Source organism: Trachemys scripta, chromosome 7 (assembly GCF_013100865.1).
Source record: "Trachemys scripta elegans isolate TJP31775 chromosome 7, CAS_Tse_1.0, whole genome shotgun sequence".
In the NCBI taxonomy this organism is placed as follows: domain Eukaryota; kingdom Metazoa; phylum Chordata; order Testudines; family Emydidae; genus Trachemys; species Trachemys scripta.
Genome location: NC_048304.1, coordinates 113836875 through 113860095, shown reverse-complemented (window position 1 = coordinate 113860095; position 23221 = coordinate 113836875). Strand labels below are relative to the sequence as shown.

General features: G+C 41.1%; 1 protein-coding gene across 4 annotated transcripts in view; it reads left to right on the top strand.

Annotated features, from left to right (window-relative positions):
• The window catches only part of ATRNL1 (attractin like 1), a 1006335-nt gene that overhangs the window by 399165 nt on the left and 583949 nt on the right, over positions 1–23221 (top strand). For all 4 annotated transcript variants that reach the window (XM_034775239.1, XM_034775240.1, XM_034775241.1 and 1 more), the window contains exon 20: positions 3156–3249. In XM_034775239.1, the coding sequence (XP_034631130.1) occupies positions 3156–3249 (94 nt within the window). The remainder of the gene's footprint in view (positions 1–3155; positions 3250–23221) is intronic.

The following is a 23221-nucleotide window of genomic DNA, read 5'->3' as shown; positions in this document are numbered from 1 at the left end:
TCAGACTCACTGTGGCACCCCTGCCTGAGAGCTTAGACCACATAGCCTCCTGCCAAGCACCTAGAACTAGTGCTCACTCCTCAGACTCCTCTGTAGTTTAAACATAACCTTTCCCAGAATTCCACTGAAAGTGTGAGCTTTGGGATTACCTCGTCAGTGGCCATGTGGTAGGTATAATGCATGTAAGGGAAATATACTTTGCACAGGTTCTACAGCTCTTTCTATAATAGCACCACAAGTACACAGATTTTTACAAAAATAATAATTTCTACATGCATTTTCATGCTTCAGTTACCTCACCACTCCAGAGCATCTTTGGGCTTGGGGTCAAAGTCCTCTAGGGCCATACAGAGATCTTGTATTGTAGTGCATAGCTTGGATTTTGAAACATGGAGCCTTTTCTCCTCAGCTCACTTTCTTTGACTTTGGCTGTCCGTTCCTTCCCCTTTCCTGCCTAAAAGTTCTGTGTATCTCTCTATGTGAGTGTTCCCCTGACCTACCCAGCCTCTGTGGTTTTTTAAAGGCTAATATCAACACCTTGATATCTTTGTTCTGCATTTGGGATTTTCCACTCTCCAGACAAAGGTCCGCTGCTCCTGAGGTTGGGTATAACCAGCTTCAGCCAACCTCCTTAGCGCACCCACTGCAAGGTTCTTAGCTCTGAATAAGCTGTCATTGAGTTCTAACAGTCCACACTTGTACATAGTGTGGTAGAGGTATGACACAACTCTGCCATATTACGATCAATACACAAATGGGAGGGATAGCTCAGTGGTTTCAGCATTGGCCTGCTAAACCCAGGATTGTGAGTTCAATCCTTAAGGGGGCCATTTAGGGATTGGGGGGGGGAAAAACAAAACAAAAACCCCTGTCAGGGACAGTACTTGGTGAAGGCAGGGGACTGGACTCAATGATCTTTCAAGGTCCCTTCCAGTTCTATGAGATAGGTATATCTCCATACTCATTATACACCAATTTTCATAGTAACCATGTCATAATCTCTCATAGAATTTATAAGCTGTACGGACTGATCCCCAAAATTGTCACAGCATTCAAGTCAAATTTGGCCACAGACAGTGTGTCTTTAATCCCTTGATCCTGCAAAATTTATATACATGCTTAATTCTGCTCAATTGATTACAGTTAAATATGTGTACGTTTCGCAGGATCAGACCTTAAATTGTAAATTGACTCTTCAAAGGCATTTTAATTTTAACTGTATTTATCACTGTAGCTTTGGGTTATGTTCTTTGTACCGAACACTGAGATTTTCTCTTCCCTCTCCTGAACTGTTATTCTCTTTCCATCCCTGCTTGCACCATTTTTATTAAAGCTCATCTACTATGGTCACACCTTCACCAATGTCAAGCCATTGTGGGCTCTCCTCTTACTCACTTTTCAAATGGAGCTCAGCTATTTCAGCCAAGTTCACCTCATCCTACTCCAAGCTGAAGTCAGCTCTTTTTGCTTCCTCTTGCTTTCTTTCAGATGGTCTGCTAACTGGAGATGAATGGGGTAAACATTGGCAAAGGCTTCTTTGAAATAGCAGATGTGCTATCCTTCAAACACATGGACATTTCTGTTGTATGAATTGTATATTACGTAAAGTACATTTTATGTGTCATAGTTTGAGATCCAATTGTCTAATACACTAATACTGTTCTTTTATGTGTTGGTTTAAGGGGGACATATGGTGTCTGGGTAGGTGTTATAGGGCACTGTCACAGGAATGAGTTTTCTATGTTGTTCCTTATCTACAGAATAAGATCATTAAAACTCCCTCCCTCCGCCAACAAGAAAAATAGCACTTCTATAATAGGATTGTAAAGTGGCAAATAAACTTTTATTACATGTAGGTCACCATTTAGTATTATATCCATGCTCATGAAGAAAAAGACGATGCATAACATCTTTTATTTTGGTTGTAATTAAAACTTCTGTGACAGCAGATTCTGATCTCTAGATAGGTTCAGAATTATTGAGGTGTGTTCAAGGAGAGTTTTAAGCATATTATGAATATTGCTAGATGGTTGTCTTGTCTTGTACACGCTAATGCATTCCTATGGGACTATACCACTCTGCACTAGGTTACTAAGGCTAGGTCTACACTACCCCCCTGAATCGGCGGGTAGAAATCGGGACGCGACAATCGATCCCCAAATCGACGCTCTTACTCCACCAGCGGAGGTGGGAGTAAGCGCCGTCGACAGAAAGCTGCAGAAGTCGATTTTGCCGCCGTCCTCACAGCGGGGTAAGTCGGCTGCGATACGTCGAATTCAGCTACGCTATTCACGTAGCTGAATTTGCGTATCTTAAATCGACTCCCCCCTGTAGTGTAGATGTACCCTAAGAGGCAATTCCATTGTCTGCAGATATTTCAGTATCTTTAATCACAATCAGAAAGGGTGGGTAGGTAGGTAGCCTAAGGCTGTGCTCTTTGACATCCTATTGAGACCTTACATTGCCTTATCACATACCTCGTAATGAAATTCTGACATCCTCTGTACCACCTTACTTCACCTGCAGGGGCATTTAAAGGCAGAAGAGCTCTTTGTAGTTTTGCCTCTAGAATGTTCTTGTTTTGGACCATAGAAATGGTATTGTATCAAATTAGCCCCTGTTCAAGTGGGCCTCAAAAGCCTTAAATTTACTAAATTTTTGTCAAATGTAACTGATTTACAACTTTAACTGGTGTGGATACATTGTATGTGTCTTTTATTAGAAACTGGACAAAATTCTGGTCCCATTCAAGTCAGTGGGAGTTTTGCCATTGTCTTCAATAGTTCAGGATTATACTTCGTATACGTAAGGATTATTTTTGTTAATATTTAGTAATATATTTGCTATACTGTATACAAAGTCACATTAAAATGATAGACCGTACTGACTTCTCTGAAACCTTTACTATTTATGTCAGTAATCTTTAGATAAAATCTCCCTAAAGGCACATTCAGACTATTGAGTTCCCAACACTGCTGAATATAAATTAAACGATCATATTAGTGATATTAAAGGGGTTCATGATGGAAATACTAATACTTTAACTACACCACCTCTGTAATGCATTTAGGATATAATATTAATATCCATAAAAGTACGTTTAGTCATAAAGTATGATATAGACATTTAAATCTCTTTCCTCTTTGATTTTATAGCTTGCACATGCAGTGGACATGCAAATATTTGTCACATGCAAACAGGAAAATGTTTTTGTGCAACTAAAGGAATCAAAGGAGACCAGTGTCAACTGTGAGTACAATTGACTGTAGCCTGAATTTATTTTAATTTATGCCTAAAGGATAATTAATTTTGTATTTTTCCATTTCCTTTTTTGCTGTGAAGTGATCTCTAAATGTATTCTCTGCTTAATCTGGTCACCCTGTACATCTACATTCCTTAGAAAAAGGGAAGTTAGTTTCTCGTTTTAAAGAATAACTTCATAAATATTAATAACATTATGCAGCCACTATAGCTTTTATAGTATCCTATAAAAGGAGATGGCTGGAGAATTATCAGTAGCCTTGTGCTGTTTTATGTGCAATTGGATTCAAAGTCCAAAATGTCTGTGGTGCTAGGAGCTATATTAGGTATATTTGTCACGTATCTTTAGGTCAGAAACTATAGTAATTAGATTTTTAGAGTTTCAGAAACATTTTAAGGTGGACAATTCTTCAGACATTTCATCCACGTAATTAAATATTGAACAAAAGGAGTACATAGGCCGTTAGCTTTGGAAAGTGCAGTTAGCATTCTAGCATTCATTTTTATACTGGGAATCAGTTGGATAGCTCATTGTTGAATAGGTCTTTAACATTTAAAGAAGCGCAACTCTACTGGTCCACCGTGCTTGCTGAAATAAAATACAAATTATGCTAAGTAGTTTTTTCTACAGCATGACTAAGATTCTCCTTTACTCAAACAGGTCATACCCAGTCTCTCTTTCAATTCATGTGTTTCTTAGTTTTTGAGAGTTATTTTGAGTTATAGAGCTTTTGTTAAAGGAATATTAAAAATAAATGATGCCATATTTCTAACCAGGTCAGATTTATTCCAGATTCATTCTTCTCCCAGTTTTAATTTTCAGGAAATGAGCATTGTGTCCCAATGGTAATTTGCAGTTGTTTTCCTTGCAGAAAACAGAAATGCTAAAGAGTAAATAGAAACTGTTATGGAATTATAATAGTCCTCCTCTATTTTCGTGAAAACTAATCTGTATATTTTAGCTATTTATAGCATGCCACTTGCCATAATATATAGACATTGTTGTTCATAACCATCTTGTCTGCAGAAGTTAGTTCTTATGGCTTCCAAGTAGTACACATCAAAGGTTATGGGACAACATGTTTTTCTGCAGGATTATATTGCGAATATAGTTTACCTGGGAAACATGCTAGATACAATTGGTGACAACATTTAACAAATTAAAAGTCCTTCACTTGGTCATTGGAGTTACTGTATCAGTATCCAGCAGTTTTTCACAATGAAGACTCTGTGATCCACATTTGCTCAGGGGAGGTGAAAATAAACCTTCCTCTATCTGAGCTGGAAGAAATTGTGATCAGCTTATTTCACTGGAAGCCAGTCTTTACATGGATTGCAGTGATACTAAAATTTTACTCCAGGAAATGATCCAACGGTGAGTGCGTTATTCATATAAATGTGTGCATAGATAAACAGGGAGCCTTATACTAAAAGTAGAGTATACTTAAGAAAAGGTAGTTAATTATTTTTCTTGTAGTCAGACACCTCAATCATATTGTGTTATTAAATATAATTATTTATTAGTATAGAGTCCATATGCCACAGTCAAGATTGGTGCCTAATTGTGCTAGAAGCTGTAAAATATGGAGCAGGTGAGTGTTTCTGTCTTGAAGCACTTACAGCCTAGGTTAAGAGAACCTCGGTGCGAGAAGAAAGAAGAAGGAAGTTGTGTGAGATTGGACAAGGGTCACAGTAATCAGAGCATGAGATCACATAGACTAACAGCTATCAAACTGATATCTAATACAGGTTGAACCTCTCTAGTCTGGCACCTTGGGGACCTGATCGGTGCTGAACCAGAGAATTTGCCGAACCACAAGAGGTCAATACTGTAGAGAGTGGGTCTCTTTATTTTTATCTCGCCGAGGCGAATAAACGGAACAACACTTGCAACGCCGCCTAGCCAAGGTTTACTGGCTCTCTTCATAACAAAGTGTTAGTGTTGTTATACAATTTTATTGTATTGGCACAAGGAAATAAGTAGATAAAGCATGAAAAACAAAAAATAAAATCATGCTGGACCAGAGAGTGCTGTACTAGAGAGGTTCACCCTGTATATCATGTATTTATCACCAGTGATATTAGAGTTCCTAATGACTACTGACCTAGTAATTATCAAAAAGATATGCTAATAGAATCTATGCCTTCCTGATGCAAAAACTCAAGGTACTTAATGTGCTACATTAAGATATTTGCTATACCACTTCTTCCTTTTAAGCTGTCATTCTTCTTTGTGCATTTCTATTGTTGGGATAGTACTCTCTATCAGTGAACTTGTGGAACCTTCTTCAAATACATGTCCATTTTGGGATGCACTCTCCCAGCCATCTGAGTTCTCTCGTCACTATCTGAGAAAGCAGTGCTTTGTCCATTGATTTCCTAACTCTAGTAGGTTTTGTTAGCTCTATATAGTTATAATTTTTGTTTTGAAGTTTAGTACTAATAGTATAGATAGTATAGCATATCATCATTCAGTGATATTCATAGCTGATATTAGTTAGCCCTTCCCATCAGCCAGAGACTTATTAGATCTCTTGCCAAAGGCATCTGGCTCACGCTCATAGCAGTACCCAGCAGGGCAGGTAAAGATGAATCCTGTTCAAAGCAGTGCACAGAGTTTGTCCATCAATTGGCATTAATGGAGGTTGCACAGCGAAATCCCTATGCACCACTTTAATAGTTTAGCGGTGAGTGTTGCATGAATGAACATATGGTGCTCTGGGGCATGTGCACTAGCCCTTATTTGCCCAATAGTCTCAAAACTACATTATATGAAAGGAACGCTAGTTACAGTTGTAGTTTGATTGACTTGTATAACTTTAAGTCAGAATGTCATATTCATATTGTCAACCATAGTAGTGACTTCTAAATGGAATAACCCATATGTTGAATGTTAATATAAACTGAGTAGATTATGTTACAAACATACTATGGCTTGAAGTTTCTATTCCTGTCAAAGCCAGGAAAAACTGGATTTTTAAAAATTGTTATAAAAGAGACATGACACACATTCAGAGTATAGTACAGAATTTTTAACTAGAATTTAAGAATTATTTGAAATAATTTTAGAATGTTGTAAGTTATATGTATATTCTTCACAACTATTCTGTGAACCTTGAACCATACACAGTCTGAACACTACTATCTTTAGCTCTGGATATAATTTTTTCCCCCCACTTGTTGGGTAGGCCATGGTGAAGTTTCAGCAGCAAGGGGATTTTCATGAAAATTTCTAACTCTAGTGTGACAGTTAGATTTATATTTTTTCTCGAGCCCTACTGATTAGAAAGCCATAGCTTCAGGGCTCTGTTATTCCCCTCTCCCATCCCATAGTGATGTGCAGTGAACACCATCCTCTAGGAACAAGGGTTTTAGGAAATCAGAACTGTACAAAACTAATTAATTTAAAATGAGAGACTGTAGCAATCTATAGAGAAAAGTACTTAGTCCTTTCAGGACAACCACCCTTTTCTTTTTTTGGCAGACTGATTTTTCTAGTCTAAAAATAAAATTAATGTAGTTTGGCCTTCTTTAAAAAAATAAAACAAAGTATTTTCTGTTTTTTTCAGGATTGTATTGTTGTGTAACCCACTAGAGAAGGGGTTCTCAAACTGGGGGTTGTGAGGTTATTACCTAGGGGGTTGCAAGCTGTCAGCTGCACTGGAGTGTGTGTTACAGGTCTCCCTCTGTGTCCATTTGCAAAGAAAATGAGTTATGGCTCCCAGTTATAAAGTCTTGGCACTTAGGTTCAAGCTGTAGCATCTCATGCTTTTAGCAGAAGCTCCTTGGTTGAGTCCTGGGTGTATTGGCTAAGAGGGTGGCTGTCAGATAAGTGGGGGCTTATCCAGGATTTGAGCCATTCTGGGCATCAGGCACTTGGGACCAGCATTCTTTGAGCAGAGGATGTGTGTAACCAACTGGTGAGTGTGTGTTACAGGTCCAGTCCTCAGAGGATATACATTATTATAAGTCTCAGCTACAGAACCTTTGCTCTTTAGATTGAGCTATAGCAGTTTATGCCTTTAGCTCTGAAAGTCCCAGGTTCAGTCTGCAAAGTGTCAGCCAAGGGGGTGGCCATCACAGTTGAATAACACAGAATTGTTTTACTGAATCAGCAATGCACAGTGGTGCTTTAAAATGGAATATGTACTGCCAGGTATTTTAGAGCTAACATTTACATTTTGTTTAAAATATATATTTTATAGAATTAAAAATGTCTTAATGATATTTTGTTTTTAAAATTGTGAAAAAATGTATTTTTTGGTTTGGCTTTAAGCATGCAGTTTCTTCCCCCTAACCGCTGCAGCATTTTATTAATGCATGGAAACTATGCTACTAGATGAAACTGACTGGTTTGCTTTCATTGTTCAAGGTGACTGGATTGAAAAACATAAAACAAACAATATAAATGATGAAAAATAAATTAATATTTATTTAACATTTCCTTTGTTTCAATAATGTAATATGCTATTAATAAGTCAGGAGAGAGAGATATTAATACATGACCCTATGCAACCTGAGCTAAAAGACCCAGCTCTTCGCCAAGGCTGTAGCAGGCTCTTCCACCACTAACAGGGAACAGAGTGCCACACTGAGCTGGCATGGCTTATGTAAGCATTACAAAACCAAAACAAGGAAACAATCTCTCTGAAGTACTTATATGTCCTCCATTACCATAGCATCTGAGCGTCTCACAATTTTTACTTTGTGGGGTAGGGAAGCAATAATATCCCCATTTACAGATGTGGAATGGAGGCTAAGTGGCTTGCCAATGGTCACATAGGAAATCTGTGAGAGAACTGAACCCAGGTCTTGCAGATCCCAAGTTAACGATCTAATTCTGCTGGACCATCCTTCCTGTACACATGAAACAAACCTCTGCCCCAAAATATCACTGAGTATGGTGTGACGGGTTAGATCACAGAAACTCCCTTGGGAGCTGCCACCTAATGTACCAAGACTACTTTTATTCCTGTTTTCCCTGCCAGCTCAAGACTCCAGCACCCTGTCTTGCTGAGCCAGACACTCCCATCTGCTCCAACACAGACCCAGGGTCTGAATCACTTGCCCCAAAGCTGCAAGTTTACCCAAAAAGAGCTCACAAAAGTGTTCTTGTCTTTAGCACTCAGATGCCCAACTCCCAATGGGGTCTAAACCAAATAAATCCGTTTTACCCTGCATAAAGCTTATGCAGGGCAAACTCATAAATTGTTCGCCCTCTATAACACTGATAGAGAGATATGCACAGTTGTTTGCTCCCCCAGGTATTAATACATACTCTGAGTTAATGATTAAAAAGTGATTTTATTAAATACAGAAAGTAGGATTTCAGTGGTTCCAAGTAGTAACAGACAGAACAAAGTAAGTCACCAAGCAAAATAAAATAAAATGCGCAAATCTATGTCTAATCAAACTAAATACAGATAAGTTCCTCACCAGTTCCAGAGTGCTCCCTTTTACAGGCTAATCTCCTTTTAGCCTGGGTCCAGCAATCACTCACACCCCCTGTAGTTACTGTCCTTTGTTCCAGTTTCCTTCATGTATCCTGGGGGGTTGGAGAGGCTCCTTCTTTAGCCAGCTGAAGACAAAATGGAGGGGTCTCCCAGAGGTTTAAATAGACTCTCTCTTGTGGGTGGAGACCCCCCTCCTCTCTCCTATGCAAAGTCCAGCTCCAAGATGGAGTTTTGGAGTCACCTGGGCAAGTCACATGTCCCTGCATGACTCAGTCTTTACAGGCTGAAGCCATCGTCCACATGGTATCTTGAATGTCTCCAGGAAGACTTCTTATGTGGATTGGAGCATTCCACGATGCACTGTTCCCCAAGTGCTTCCTGATTAGGTACTTAACCTTGCGAATTCCTTCCTAAAGAAACTGACCAAATGCCTCACAAAGCTTACTTAGAAACCAAGCAAGTATACAGCCCATATTCTTAACCTCAAGTAGAAAATGATATATGTGTACAAATAGGATGAATAGATATAGAGAACCATAACCTTTACGGAGATATGTTACATGACAGAGGCAGCACAAAACATATTCCAGTTATGTCATACATACATGTATAAGCACCCTTTCCCCCATAAAGCCTTATGGGGTACATTGTCACATATGGCTTATTGTGTTGCACTTAAAACAGATCCATATCTAATGTTTTAAAACATTTTACAGTCTAACGTGTGCATATTTCAGAAGTATAATGTTGCTGTTGCTAAGAGAAGACATTACAAGAGCACATGCAGTGATGCCTACAGTTAATGTTGCCCCACACTTTCCATTATAAGACCTTGGTTTTAGTTGTTGAACTGTGCCAATAGTTTGATTTGCCTCCATGTAGCTCTGGTGCCTCCATGCTTGGAGCTGAAACTTGAAATTTGGCAGTGGGGTCGCTGTGGTGTCAGGGATGTGCCTTTTGCCATCCCTCAAAAATCGGCCTCATTTTGGCTGAATTATGAGCCTCTGAAAATCTCAGTTCACATGCGCTCAGTAGAGAATTAGTAGAGTTTGGTGGCTAATTCTGCTGAAGATTACAACTCTATGGGTGTGCTCCATCCCAAGGCTAAAGGGACTGTGAGCAAGACTTTTCCCTGCCATTGCTTCTGTCAGCTGTCAGAAAGCGGCTGTGTTGCTGGGCACAAGAACTGGGAGCAGGAAGACTCTCTCTCTCTCTCTCACATGCTCTCAGTGCTCCTGCAGCACAGGCAAGTTAGGCAAGTAGGAGAAGGAGGAAGTCAATTTGACAGAAATACTGAGGTGTGAGGGAGTGGGGAGACAAAGCTGAGGTGTGGAAATGGAACAAGACTGGTGATGGACAGGCAGTCTTAATTCTGGCATATCTGCATTTTTGAATGCAAGACTTTGCAACTTCAGTGTTTCATTAACGTAGCTTTGGGTGTGTAATTCTAGTAAGGGTGAATATAACAGAACGGACACGCTTCTTATGTAAAGAAATACATTATTAACCATTTAAAAGCCATTAAATATCCATACAGTTCATTTGTGTGCTGTCATATTAGTTCCATGGAGACAAGCACTGTTGTTGTATTTGTAGAGAAGTAACTTTAGATATCAAAATACAAATGATCTATATAGAACAGCTATAAGAAGGCTATTTAAATAATACAGGAATCAGTATATAAACTGAAGTAGACATTTATTGATAGCATTCTGCTGTGTTCCTGATCTTAAATAGTAATAAGACCTCAAAGATCCCTTCAAAGATTAAAAAATACCCTACAAAAACTTGTGGGTTAACCCCTCTAAATAATAGATAAAGACAGGACAAAATTTTACTTAAGACTCTAGGCCAAATTCACCACTTCATTGACTTTACTATAGCTTTGTCCACTTATGCCTGAGTAAATTTGTCCTTCTGTGTCTCCTGTCAGAGTTGTGTGTTGTGGAAACAGGAAATGGCAATCATCTAACAATATCACTTTAATAAGAACACAAGAACGGCCGTACTGGGTCAGACCAAAGGTCTCCATCTAGCCCAATATCCTGTCTACCGATAGTGGCTAATGCTAGATGCCCCAGAGGTAGTGAACCTAACAGGCAATGTTCAAGTGATCTCTCTCCTGCCAGCCATCTCCACCCTCTGACAAACAGAGGCTAGGGACACCATTCCTTACCTTAATAGGAAATTCCTCTATGAAAGAGAAGAATAAAGGAATCTGAGAGATGCATAATTTAATAAAACAGCTTCTTCTAGTCAAGCAGCTTTTTTTGTTTCCTGGTAGAGGATAGAATCAATTTAATACTAGTTACTATGGTGATCGTTGTAATGCTGAAATGAATGTAAGTTAATAAATGTAATATAGATTAATATTTTGTGTACCAAAGAACAGTATCTTTTTGTTTTTTTTCCTCTTAAGACTTTCCTTTTTTGTTACTTTGCTGTTGAGGGTATTGAGTTCTGTTGTTGATGATTTGACATAAGGCAACTGCTTCCTATTCTCTCCCTCTCCCTTCTTAGCACAGTCCTGGGACTTTCTTTGTTAATCGAAAACTCGCTGTCCTCTGAGATGGCCCTCGATTTTGCTCTATAAGCTAGCTAAAGATAGTTCTATGGAGATTTCCAGCTAACAATGGAAGTGAGAGGAACACTTAAAAAAAACAAGTTATTTATTTTCTAAACGAGTGATACTTAGACCTCAATGGCTCAGAAGCCAAATTAGCAGTCAGCATTACCCAGAAGAGCCACAATAGTGTGACTTAATTGTTTGATTTACTAGAGTACTATATATTCATATTTAAACAGTATGACAGGAGAAATTGTGTGTGTGTGTGTGTGTGTATGTATGTAAACACTTTTCAGTGTCCTAGAGCCCAGGTCCCAGCCTGATCTCAAATGTCTACACCACTGTTAAAAAGCCCTTTAGCCCTAGCCCTGCAAGCTTGAGTCAGCTGGCAGGGGCCAGCTATAGGTTTTTAATTGCAGTGTAGGCATTCTCAGAGTCACAGCTAAATACAAGGCGGAACAGATTGCTTACCATAAGTAGTTAACAGACATTTCAAGGGACCATGCAAGTCAAAGTGGCCCGTTAACATCTCTACAGTCATTGCAGGAAGGGGAGGAGGGGAGATTTAGATTGTTGTAATAAGCTATAAATCCAGTGTCTCTATTCGGTCCATGGTTTTTAGTGTCTAGCAAATTTATGAGTTTAAGCTCCCAGGCTTGTCTTTTGAAGGTATTTTGCAGGTTTCCTTTGAGAATGAGGAATGGAAAATCAGATATAGAGTGATCACTTTGTGAAAAATTTCAGGTTTCAAAGTAATATTGTGTTTTTGTCTTTTATCCTTTTTTTCTGTGTGAGTTCAGTCAAGAACGTAGTGATTGTCTCATTTCACCCGCATAGTTATTGTTGGAGCATTTAGTGCACTGAATGATACACATGTTGTGATAGGCATGTGTAGGACCCATGGATCTTGAAAGGTTAATGGGCCACACCTTGAATGATCCCTTGAAATGTGTGTTAACGACTTATGTTAAGCAGTCTGTTCCACCTCCTGTTTAACTGTGACATTTTCCAGACCTAAAGAAGAGCTCTGTGTAAGCTTGAAAGATTGTGTCTCACTAACAGAAGTTGATCTAATAAGACATTATTTCACCCACCTTATCTCAAATCCTGGGACCAACACGACTGCAACACTACACATGATACTGTTTAACGTACCTCTAACCCAGGGGTGGGCAAACTATGGCTCGCGGTCCGGATCAGGCCCCTCAGGGCTTTGGATCCAGCCCAAGGAACTGCCCCCCATGGTGCTGCAGGCCCCACGCTGATCTCCACGGTGCTGCAGGCACCACGCCTCTGCGGCTCCCCGGGGGGGGGGGGTGAGGAGAGGGCTCCATGTGTTGCTCTTGTCTGCAGGCACTGCCCCTCCACAGCTCCCATTGGCCGGAAACAAGGAACCGCAGCCAATGGGAGCATCGGGGGGGGGGTACCTGGAGGCGCAGCAAGGGCAGCACAGACGGAGCCCTCTGCCCCCTCTCCCCCAGGGGCTGCAGCACTTCCTGGAGCGGCATGGGGCCGGGGACAGGGCAGGCAGGGAGCCTGCTCTGGCCCTGGTGCGCGCCGCTGCCACCTCGGAGCCCGAAGACCTCCCAGCCCCCAACTCCCTGCCCTAAGCCTACTGCCTGCACCTCGCATCCCTCCTGTACCCCAACTCCCTGCCCTGAGCCCCCTCGTACACTCCCGCACCCCTCCTGCACCCCAACCCCCTGCCCTGAGCCCTCATACCCACCGCACCCCTCCTCTGCCCCAATCCCTTGCCCTGAGCCCCTTCCTGCACACTGCACCCCCTCCCACACTCCACACTCCCTCCTGCACCCCAGTCCCCTGCCCCAGCCCTGCATACAATTTCCCCACCCAGGTGTGGCCCTCGGCCCAAAATGTTTGCTCACGCCTGCTCTAACCATTGTATTATTCTGTCTTTCTGTAGACTTCCCCTCCTTTCTTCTTTGTACTGTATAGAGAATATAATTTGTAAAGTTTACAAAGCCTTTTGGGATTCTTTGGCATGAAAGGCACTTTGTAAATGTAAAGTAACACTACTTTTCTTAAGCAATGTAAAAAGTGTTTCAAATCCTAAAATTTACATTTTATGTGGAAAACACAAGATCCATTCTTTAGTGAAAGTGAACTGGAGTTTAAAATGTCTTCTACTATTTCGAGAAAGCTGTGTTCTCATAAAGGGAAAAAAATGGTGATAAGGGAGCAAATGAAAATATTTAGACAATAATTTTGTGTGCCAGTACTTAAATGCAGGGAAGTTGAGAGAATGCCTGAGTTATATCAAGAATTGTTGTTTTATAACTGATGTTTTAAATATGTAGTTAAAATACTGATGGAAAACCAATCTGTAAACATGTCACAGAACCAAAATAATTCAGAGTTATGGCAAACCTGTTTAACTTCAGTTATATCCTCCTTGTGACTAGGAACTGACTCTTTGGGGAACTGGATCCAGTTTGTTCATCTTAGATGATTTGAAATATAAGAAATATATCTAAGTCGGAATGAATTCTGACTGCTATCTGAACACTGCATTTTAAAAATTACTATAGACTATAAACTGCCAACAAATAGAAGCCATCTTGTTAAACATGAGATCATGTGTTTGACACTGTCAGTGAGGTAGCCTGCTATGAGAGCCTGAATTCAGTTCCATCTTGCTTTAGTGCTACTTTGCAATCCTCGAAAGAATCCCAAAAAATACTAATGAAGTATTTTGTTAAAATACTATATAATAAATGTTTTTGATACGTGTTTAACCAACATTAAACAGCATAACAATTGATATACAACCACTTCGACAGGACTCCTTCACTCAGTGCTACAAGTGACATCACCTATTTTAGCAAAATGTCCACTGCCAAAAGTTAGCTCAAAAATGGCAGATGTACAGTAACTCCTCGCTTAACGTTGTAGTTATGTTCCTGAAAAATGCTACTTTAAGCGAAACAATGTTAAGTGAATCCAATTTCCCCATAAGAATTAATGTAAATAGTGGGGGTTAGGTTCCAGGGAAATTTTTTTCACCAGACAAAAGATATATATATATACACACACAGTATAAGTTTTAAACAATTTAATACTGTACACAGCAATGATGATTGTGAAGCTTGGTTGAGGTGGTGAAATCAGAGGATGGAAGAGGGTGGGATATTTCCCAGAGAATGCCTTACTGCTAAATGATGAACTAGCACTCGGCTGAGCCCTCAAGAGTTATCATATTGTTGTTAATGTAGTCTCACATACAAGGCAGCACAAATTGAGGGAGGGGAGACAGCATAGCAGAGAGAGACAGAGAAACACACCGTGTGTGTGAGAGAGATAGAGACACGCATTGCCCCTTTAAGTACGCTGACCCCACTCTAAGTACACTACACTTTTAAGTAGATCAGCAAGTTGAGACAACAGCTGCTGCCAGAAAGCTCCCTCCATCCTGAACTCTGTCGTGTCACCCCTCTCCTGCTCTGTGGAGATGGGGCAAAGGGGGGCAGCAGTGGGGCATGGGGACACCCTGACATTAGCACACTTCTTCCCCCGCTCCTGCACAGCAAGCAGGAGGCTCCCGGGAGCAGCTCCAAGACAGAGGGCAGGAGCAGCACACGGCAGTGGGGGGAGGGACAGCTGAACTGCCGGCAACTGATAGCCTGCTGGGCGGCTGCCACACAGGGAAATTAGGGGAGCTGATGGGGGGCTGCTGGTCCACCCTGGTTCCAAGCCCCCACCAGCTAGCTCCAATGGGCTGCTCTTCCTGCAAGCAATGGACAAAGCAGGCGGCTGCCAAACAACGTTATAAGGGAGCATTGCGTAAATTTAAACGAGCACGTTCTCTAATTGATCAGTAACGTAACAACAAAACAACATTAACTGGGACAACTTTAAGTGAGGAGTTACTGTAATTTTTTTTATTTCAGTTTCCTCCTGGTGTAATGTGCCTTCTACTTTTCAGATTTTCCTATTGATTTAAAACAAAAACAAAAAATACAAATTAATGTTTTATAAACCTGGGGGGAAAGAATTTTCAGCACAGTACAGAAATTTAAAGCATTCCTAAATCAGTAGGCTGAGCAAAATGGGAGCAATGCATTTTTCAGGGGGTGATTATTGTTAAGATTGACAGCTCAGAATATTACTCACTTTACAAGTGTATTACGTTGTAGAATGATTCTCTTAATGGAGCAAAGTCAGCTTGCTGCAGTCTGTACAACATCTATGGCAGATAATTCCACCTATGTCCAAAAGGCTGATAAATGTTATCAGGTGCCCTTGTCAGACTTTCAATGTCTGTACACTCATCCAGGTCCTGGGTCACTGATTGTGACAGCTGCACACAAAAGATCTAGGCAGCAGGGATGCAGAATTACACCTAAGGAGAAGGAACCTAAGTGCCTGGACTTGTTTGGAAAGAAATGGTTTATTTTTGACAAACAAGAGCCATAAGCAAATACTCGACAGAATAATTGGGAGTTGTGATGGGGTATCTACCCCACATAGGGCTTGAACAGGAAATTAGGCCAATTGACCTTATAGGCTGTACCTGGAGGAGAGCCAGGGACTGATAGGGCCTAATGGCTGATGAAGCCCAAGTGGGGGAGGTGTTACCCGGGGTTTCTGAAGCCAAAGCTCTTGGTAACTTTTACTCTTAGCAAGGTGGTGGCAGGAAAGAAATCAGTGGAGGCGAGGCTGTCTGACCAATGTATTGTGCTGTTTGTGCCATCCATCTAAGAGTGCTTTCACTTAAAGCATTACTTTGTTTAGTCTCCAGCAGTTACACATGTCTGCAACAGGTTAGTAAAACACCCCAAAAAATCCCAGATTCATATTTACCTGGGGTCTGGAGAGGGTCTCAAGTGGATAACTGAAAAAATACATTCACTGGTCTTCCATCTGCAGAGGCACTTCAGAGGTGTCCAAGTGTTCATGTGTCCAATGAGCTCAGATTTTTCCTCCTTTTATACCCAATTTGTTACATAGTTTGTTCATTATAAAAACTGCTGAGGAGAAGCTAGGTTAAGTGTGGAGATTTCCACTATCAAAAATCTGTTCCTACAGAGGTGCTGGAATAGGCTGATCAAGACAGGAAGTTGATAGCAAAAGGGCTGCAGGGAGGAGCTCTTCAGTCACTCCCTAGAGAGGAGGGGCGTTGACTAGGTACAAGGAGGAGTTCTAGGGGGAGAGTGAGCCCTGGAATCCTTTGGTGGAGTACAGACTCCAGCAAGAAGCGAGTGGTGATGTAGCCACGGGGCGTGGCGGAAGCCCCAGTGGTAACCCAGAAGTGAGCTGGAAGATAGAAAAGAGAGATAGGAAACAGCCCAGGGGAACAATAGCAGAATCAGAGATTGAGCAGACCATGGTTGCTGGGCATAGAGTCCTTGGACTGGAACCTGAAGTAATGGGCAAGGTTGAGTTCCACTACTGGCCACAGGCAAAGTAGAACAGCTTAGAAGAGGATTAGAAGCAGGTGGACATTTTGTTAAATTGGACTTTGATACCCCAGAAGGAGAGGACTATGGTGGCTTGAGGGCTGAATCCTGTAAAGGGAGGCGTCCCAGCGACAAATAAGACCCATTACAAGGGGTCCTTGGAGGAAGTGGTCAGGGCAGGGGCAGGTCCTTGGGGGGAAGGGGCAGTTTCGACACTCCTGCTGGAATGTCTGTTTTTTAAATATTACGAAGTTGGCAACCTTAGCCTACCCGCATGCAAAGAATGATTAGGGTTGGGTCAGAGCATCAGCTACTCAGTAGTTCTCTTACTGCCCCACAGAGGGGATGTGCTAGGGCAGGGGCGAGCAAACTTTTTGGCCTGAGGGCCGCATCGGGTTTTGGAAATTGTATGGAGGGCCGGTTAGGGGAGGCTGTGCCTCCCCAAACAGCCAGGCGTGGCCCAGCCCTTGCCCCTTATCTCCTCCTGCCCCCCCCACTTCTTGCCCCCTGATGCCCCCCCCGGGACTCCTGCCCCATCCAACCCCCACCCCTGTTCCCTGATGGCCCCTCCGGGACCCCTGCCCCATCCACCACCCCCCAGCTCCCTGTCTCCTGACTGTCCCCAGAACCGCCACCGCCCTATCCAACCCCCGCTCCATCCTGACTGCTCTCTGGGACCCCTGCCCCCATTCAACCCCCCTGTTCCCTGCCCTCTCACCATCCTGATCCCTGTCCACACCCTGAACTCCCCTGCCCTCTATCTGCCCCTTACCGGCAGTGCAGCGTGCTGAGGCTGCAGGGGAGGGGGAACAGCAGGAGTGGGGCGAGCCTCCCGGGCCAGGAGCTCAGGGGCCGGGCAGGAGGGTCCCATGGGCCGTAGTTTGCCCACCTCTATGCTAGGGCTATGGGGGAAGTTGATGGGTTGGAGTAGACTACGTGGAGTGTGTGTTCAACTGCTGTGTGGTGTGGAAAAAGATTCTTCCCCCATCCCTGTGGACTCACCCAAGCCCAGCCACTTTGGTTTAGTGTTCAGGAGTCCATTTGGGTCTGTGTTTATCTTTTGCATTTTTCTCAGGTTGGAGCAGTATGGAAGGGTGTGTGGAAGGGTGAAGTGGAGCTGCACATTATGCCTGATCCCCCTGCTCTATATACTCTAGTAAATTAGGACGCTTAATCCACTGGTGGAAGTTCCAGTAGGTCCCCTGCTGTTCCCACTGCTCCAGGGACCTGCTCAGCTGGCTTCCTCTGCTGATACTGTCCACTGTGTCTAAGCACAGTTCTAAGCACATAAAATGTAGTGATCCCATTTTTCTTTTTATAATATTCATATGGATTTTTCAGTTTCAAATAGTTCTAAAGGTATGTTAGTAACCCCCTAATTTTTTGATGCCAGCATTATTTCATTTTTTGTATATTTTGGAATACCATCTTGGGGCAAGACAGTCCTATTGCATCTTTTGTATCTGTCAATCTATGTCAACACTATTTCTATGCATAGTAACTGGAATTATATTATAAACACCTATTGTTACCATGTATAGTGGTGTTTGTTTTTTATTTTTCCCAGTAGTGCTCACACTGTTACAGCCAGTGTCCACATGCATAGAAAGGCACATCTTTGGCTGCGATGAGCTCATGATCAAATTAGGGAATTGTTCAAAGAGCTGCATATTTTAAACAAAGTGTCCTTGGCAAGTTTTCAAGATAATTAATATGTTGCATGCTGCTATCCCAAATATTCTTGGCTGGTACAGAACAATTAGAGGGCAACCTAAAGTGCTCAAGCATAAGTGTGTTTCAGTGATTAGATACGGAGTGATTTAGCTAGTGATTTAGCTCTTTTGGGTGTTTATGGTATTTCTCATTTGCTGTATTTTTTTGCTTTGATGGCTTTTTATAAAATCTTTGAATACATTTAGATGTATTTTTCTCTGAATGTGCTGTTGCTCAGGAATGTTGAGAAAATATATGCAGAGCTACACACTTTTTTCTTTAGTTATAGCAAGTATGCATTTATAGTCATTAAAATAACTTTAAATTAATATATGCTCAACCACTTATGCACTGCAAAAAAAGCAACCAACCAATCAAAAAAACAAACAACCCCCCCCCCCCCCACACACTAGAATTCCCAGGCTAGACTATGACTTTCTGCTTGTGCTCTGTACATCCAAACATACTTTTCAAACATTCAGCGTTGGAATTTGATGCCCATGATATAGTGAGTTCACAAAAAATAGAGACAGCTTAAAGGACCAATCCACACAGTAATGTGCTGCAGGGGGCTTTCAGTGACTTCTGGAAGTTCTTTATTAAATATCTGTCAGAGAAGGCTGAAGGGGTCTTCCTGTCTTTGATGGAGACATCCCCTCCTTTTGGATTCTGCTCAGTCAACTCTGCCAATAATAGCTTATGCCTGTTTCTCCTAAAAATATCCTTGAAGAGCAATTTTTGTAGTCTTTTGAATATCTGTGCTGAATCCCCATGTTATCTTCAGTCCCCAAACCCCCTTCAAATTATACAAGCTAGAATTTTATGCTGTACTACTAATATACTCAATATATTTTTCTGGAACCAAAAAATGAACAAACTAGCAAAATGCACATTGTTTGCTTTTTCATAGTGCTACCTGATTCTTGGGTTAAAGTGAAGGCAAATGCCCTTTTTGTTTTAAATGGAAATTGAATAGTTTCCCCAGCTACTCACCCTCCTGTCTGCAAGAACACACAGCCTTTGTATTGAACACAGGTTTATCACAGGCAAAGAGGGATAATTTTGAGAGTCCCATGTGAAAATATTAGCACCATATACTGCCATAATATTAATGTTCTAAAATTCTTTGTATGCTGTTTTATGTAGTCCTCTCCATTGCTGTCACTAATGCTGATTACTGCTGCCGAAGTTGACTCTTTTTGATCAGTTTTCATAATTTCATTCTGAGACATGTATCAGAGGGGTAGCCGTGTTAGTCTGAATCTGTAAAAAGCAACAGAGGGTCCTGTGGCACCTTTAAGTCTTGCATCTGAAGAAGTGAGGTTCTTACCCACGAAAGCTTATGCTCCCAATACTTCTAGTCTTAAAGGTGCCACAGGGACCTCTGTTGATTCTGAGACATGAGTGTGAGTAGTTGGAGGTGGGGATCCATCCCAAATATCTATCTCAACCATCCCAAATAGGCTTTATTAGCTGTTAGTCCATGTTCCTAGAAGGATGCTTCCCCTTTGAATGTGGTCCCATAATGCTGATATAAGTATTATGCAGCTTCCTAAGGTTTTTTCCTTCTAGGTATGGCCTTGTTTTTCTTGTGTCCAATTAAATGTTAGGGTCAAAATAATCCAAAAATCTGATTATTTTTTCACCAAAAATTAATCCAGTTCCCTGTTTAGTGGATTTACAATGCTTGTGCCTTTTTTCCCTGCCCATGAAAATTTGTTCCATAGTCTGAAGTATTAAACTTGTTTTGTTACCTCTTATATTTATTGCAATTTACATAACAAAGCTTGTACTGTAAAATGTGATATCTGGCATATTGGGGGGAAAGAGGGGTGCCGGTTAGTCAAAAATTCTGGTTAACTAAGTTATATTTTCCAATAGAATACCAATTTCCAAAGAATTAGAATACAATAACATGAATAAAGTAAAAAAATAGTATACAGGTAATCACCAATCCAGTAGTAGTACTGCACTGCAGAGTGGTTGGTTTCTTGAAGCACTTAGGTGTATACAGTAGGTTATCTTATGACTCTACATATCACTGTGGGCAGCGCATGGCATACACCCAGATCACTAAAAATACACTTAACACTAAAACTATACTGAACATAATTTAATCTTTGATGATTCAGAAAGCACTTCAGGATCTTGCAGTGCCTCGGGCTCATCATTATCAACATCAATTATTATTGTAGTTGTCGAAGTTGTAGGAGATTAGGCTGAATCTGTAATGACACTGACACACCCTGGAAGTTGTTATTCTGAATAAATCCCTGATATCAGCTTGTTTACTTGTCTTCTGCCTCTTTTGCACAAAAGTAGAATGCAGAATGTGCAATTGCATAACCTCCTGGGCAGTATACTAGTCCCAGTTACTAGATTGAAGATTTGTATTGGGAGATATCAGAAATGCTGGTTAATGGAGCTTTCTGGTTGATAAAGTGCCAGATAACACAGCTTTTACTGTAATTTATTTTGATAAGCCATTAGTGTAGTAATTGGTATAATATTTGTTTTATTTCAGATCAGCATTTGTTCTAATAAATTCAATATTAAACTACAGAAAAAAAATCCAGATAACCCGAGCATGGAAATTACCAAATTTTAAACCAGTAATTTAGCTTAATTTTCTCCTAATTTTCTCAGCTAAGGTAAAACAGGGAGAAAATGTGACTGTAATAACTTGGTATAGTATCATACTAAAGTGGCACCTTTTCATCTTGGTTGACTGGAATTACTCAACATTCAAGTTGCACAAAATAGAATTTCCTGCTTTTATTTTCAAAAAATCTATTTTCATATTATTATAAATATGGTTAGAAAAATGAAACTGTTGCTGATAGATGTAACCATCAGTAATGTTTCTATCATTGTTGACTTCTGATATTTATTGGTCTTGTGCATTGAGAAAGGGGAAGAAAAAGTTGTTTTCATAAAACAATAATGAAAAGCTAGGTCAGGTAGGCACTCGTGATAGTATGTGTTTATTAGAAAGCTCCTGATGCAGGGAAGATTGCTTTTCTTTTCCTGTTATGGCCGCTAATGGATGTAATATGCTCCCACCTACTGCTATTTTCATCTTCTGTTTTTTTCCCCCTTCTTTTGGTCAATTGTACGTTGTATGAATGAGAAATATTTATCCGTAGTATTTATATTTATGCGTGAAGAGAACTAGAACAACCTTTCATGCTATCTTTCACTTTTGTTTCCAGCTATCACTAATGCTAAACTGCTTCCATAAGTGTTGAGAGACTAGAAAAGCTTCTGCATTAGAGATTATAATTATGCACAGTGCTAAGAAAGGATTTTGTATTATGACAAATGCAAAAAAAAAATGAGAGAAATGATTTTTTTCCTGGTCTTTGTCTGAAATTGCTGATAATTATTTTTAGATATGAAGGCTACCAGTTCATTTACTTATTTGAACAACACTTAATTGCTTCTGACAATTCCCCAGCTCTGGGAAGCACTCGAGCTACACTGGCTGCACACCCTTCTGTAACTGCCTACATGGGCATGTCGCTTTTTTTGTGTTTGTGGAATGCTACATGCTATAGGTGCAATCTCAAAGTGCTTTACAAACATTTATACTCTTGTTGTTAGGGTAAGTGTTTTTATCCTCATTTACAGTCTGGGTAACTGAGGCACAGAAGTCACTTGACCAAGGTCATTCAGCAAGTCTGTGGCAGAGCCAGAGATAGGCTCTTGGTCCTTTGCTTAAATGACCAAAGAATGTCTTTCCTCATTTGTATTGGTTTTAGTCATGCATTTAACCTGCCAGCTCCTTGGGGAAGGGATTATGTTCTTGTTGTGGGTACATTGATTGATGAACTACACACAGCAGTAGACGCGCCTCATAGTGCTATAGAAGAGCCACGTGGCCTTTTGCCTTCTATATCTCCTAAATCTGGGTAAGCAGGTTTTGAACAGATAGCTTCCCCACAAATGACTGACTAGATGAAATAATATTGATTGTGATATACCATCTCCAGTCACTCACTGATGAGGGAGCTACAGGATTACAGATATCCTTTTAAAGACCTGCTTGAGCATCCTAAAGAGATTTGGATTGTAATTTAACTACTTAATAGTTAATCGTGTATCTGGAGTAGTGCTCAGGGTACGCACCTTCCCTAGATGCTTCTCCAAGTTATCTGATATGCAATGTATGTGAATCTTCTATATCCTGATCTTCTTTTCTTCTGCAAAATGGCTTTAGATTTCCAGCTGCATCTAAGGCCAGGTCTACACTACCCCCCTAATTCGAACTAAGGTACGCAACTTCAGCTACGTGAATAACGTAGCTGAAGTTCGAAGTACCTTAGTTCGAATTAGTTCGAACTTACCTTGGTCCACACGCGGCAGGCAGGCTCCCCCGTCGACTCCGCGGTACTCCTCTCGGCGAGCTGGAGTACCGCAGTCGACGGCGAGCACTTCCGGGTTCGACTTATCGCGTCCAGACTAGACGCGATAAGTCGAACCCAGAAGTTCGATTTCCAGCTGTCGAACTAGCGGGTAAGTGTAGCCAAGGCCTAATAAACCACTCAAAATTCATTTGAGGCTGTACATTGAGTCCTTAGTGGAGAAGGAGAGCATCACACTGTTCCACTTCTTACATAGTAGTACTTACATGTAGCCCTCGTTCATGTGTCCTTGACTGAAAAGAGAGTGGCCACAATTTGAGTGTGTGTGTGTGTGTGTGTGTGTGTGTGTGTGTGTGTGTAGCATGGGATAATGAGGGGGAATCAGGTTTCCAGCAGGACACAGAGAAATAGCCAATTTGCATTTGCTTCTGTGCTTTTGATACTAGA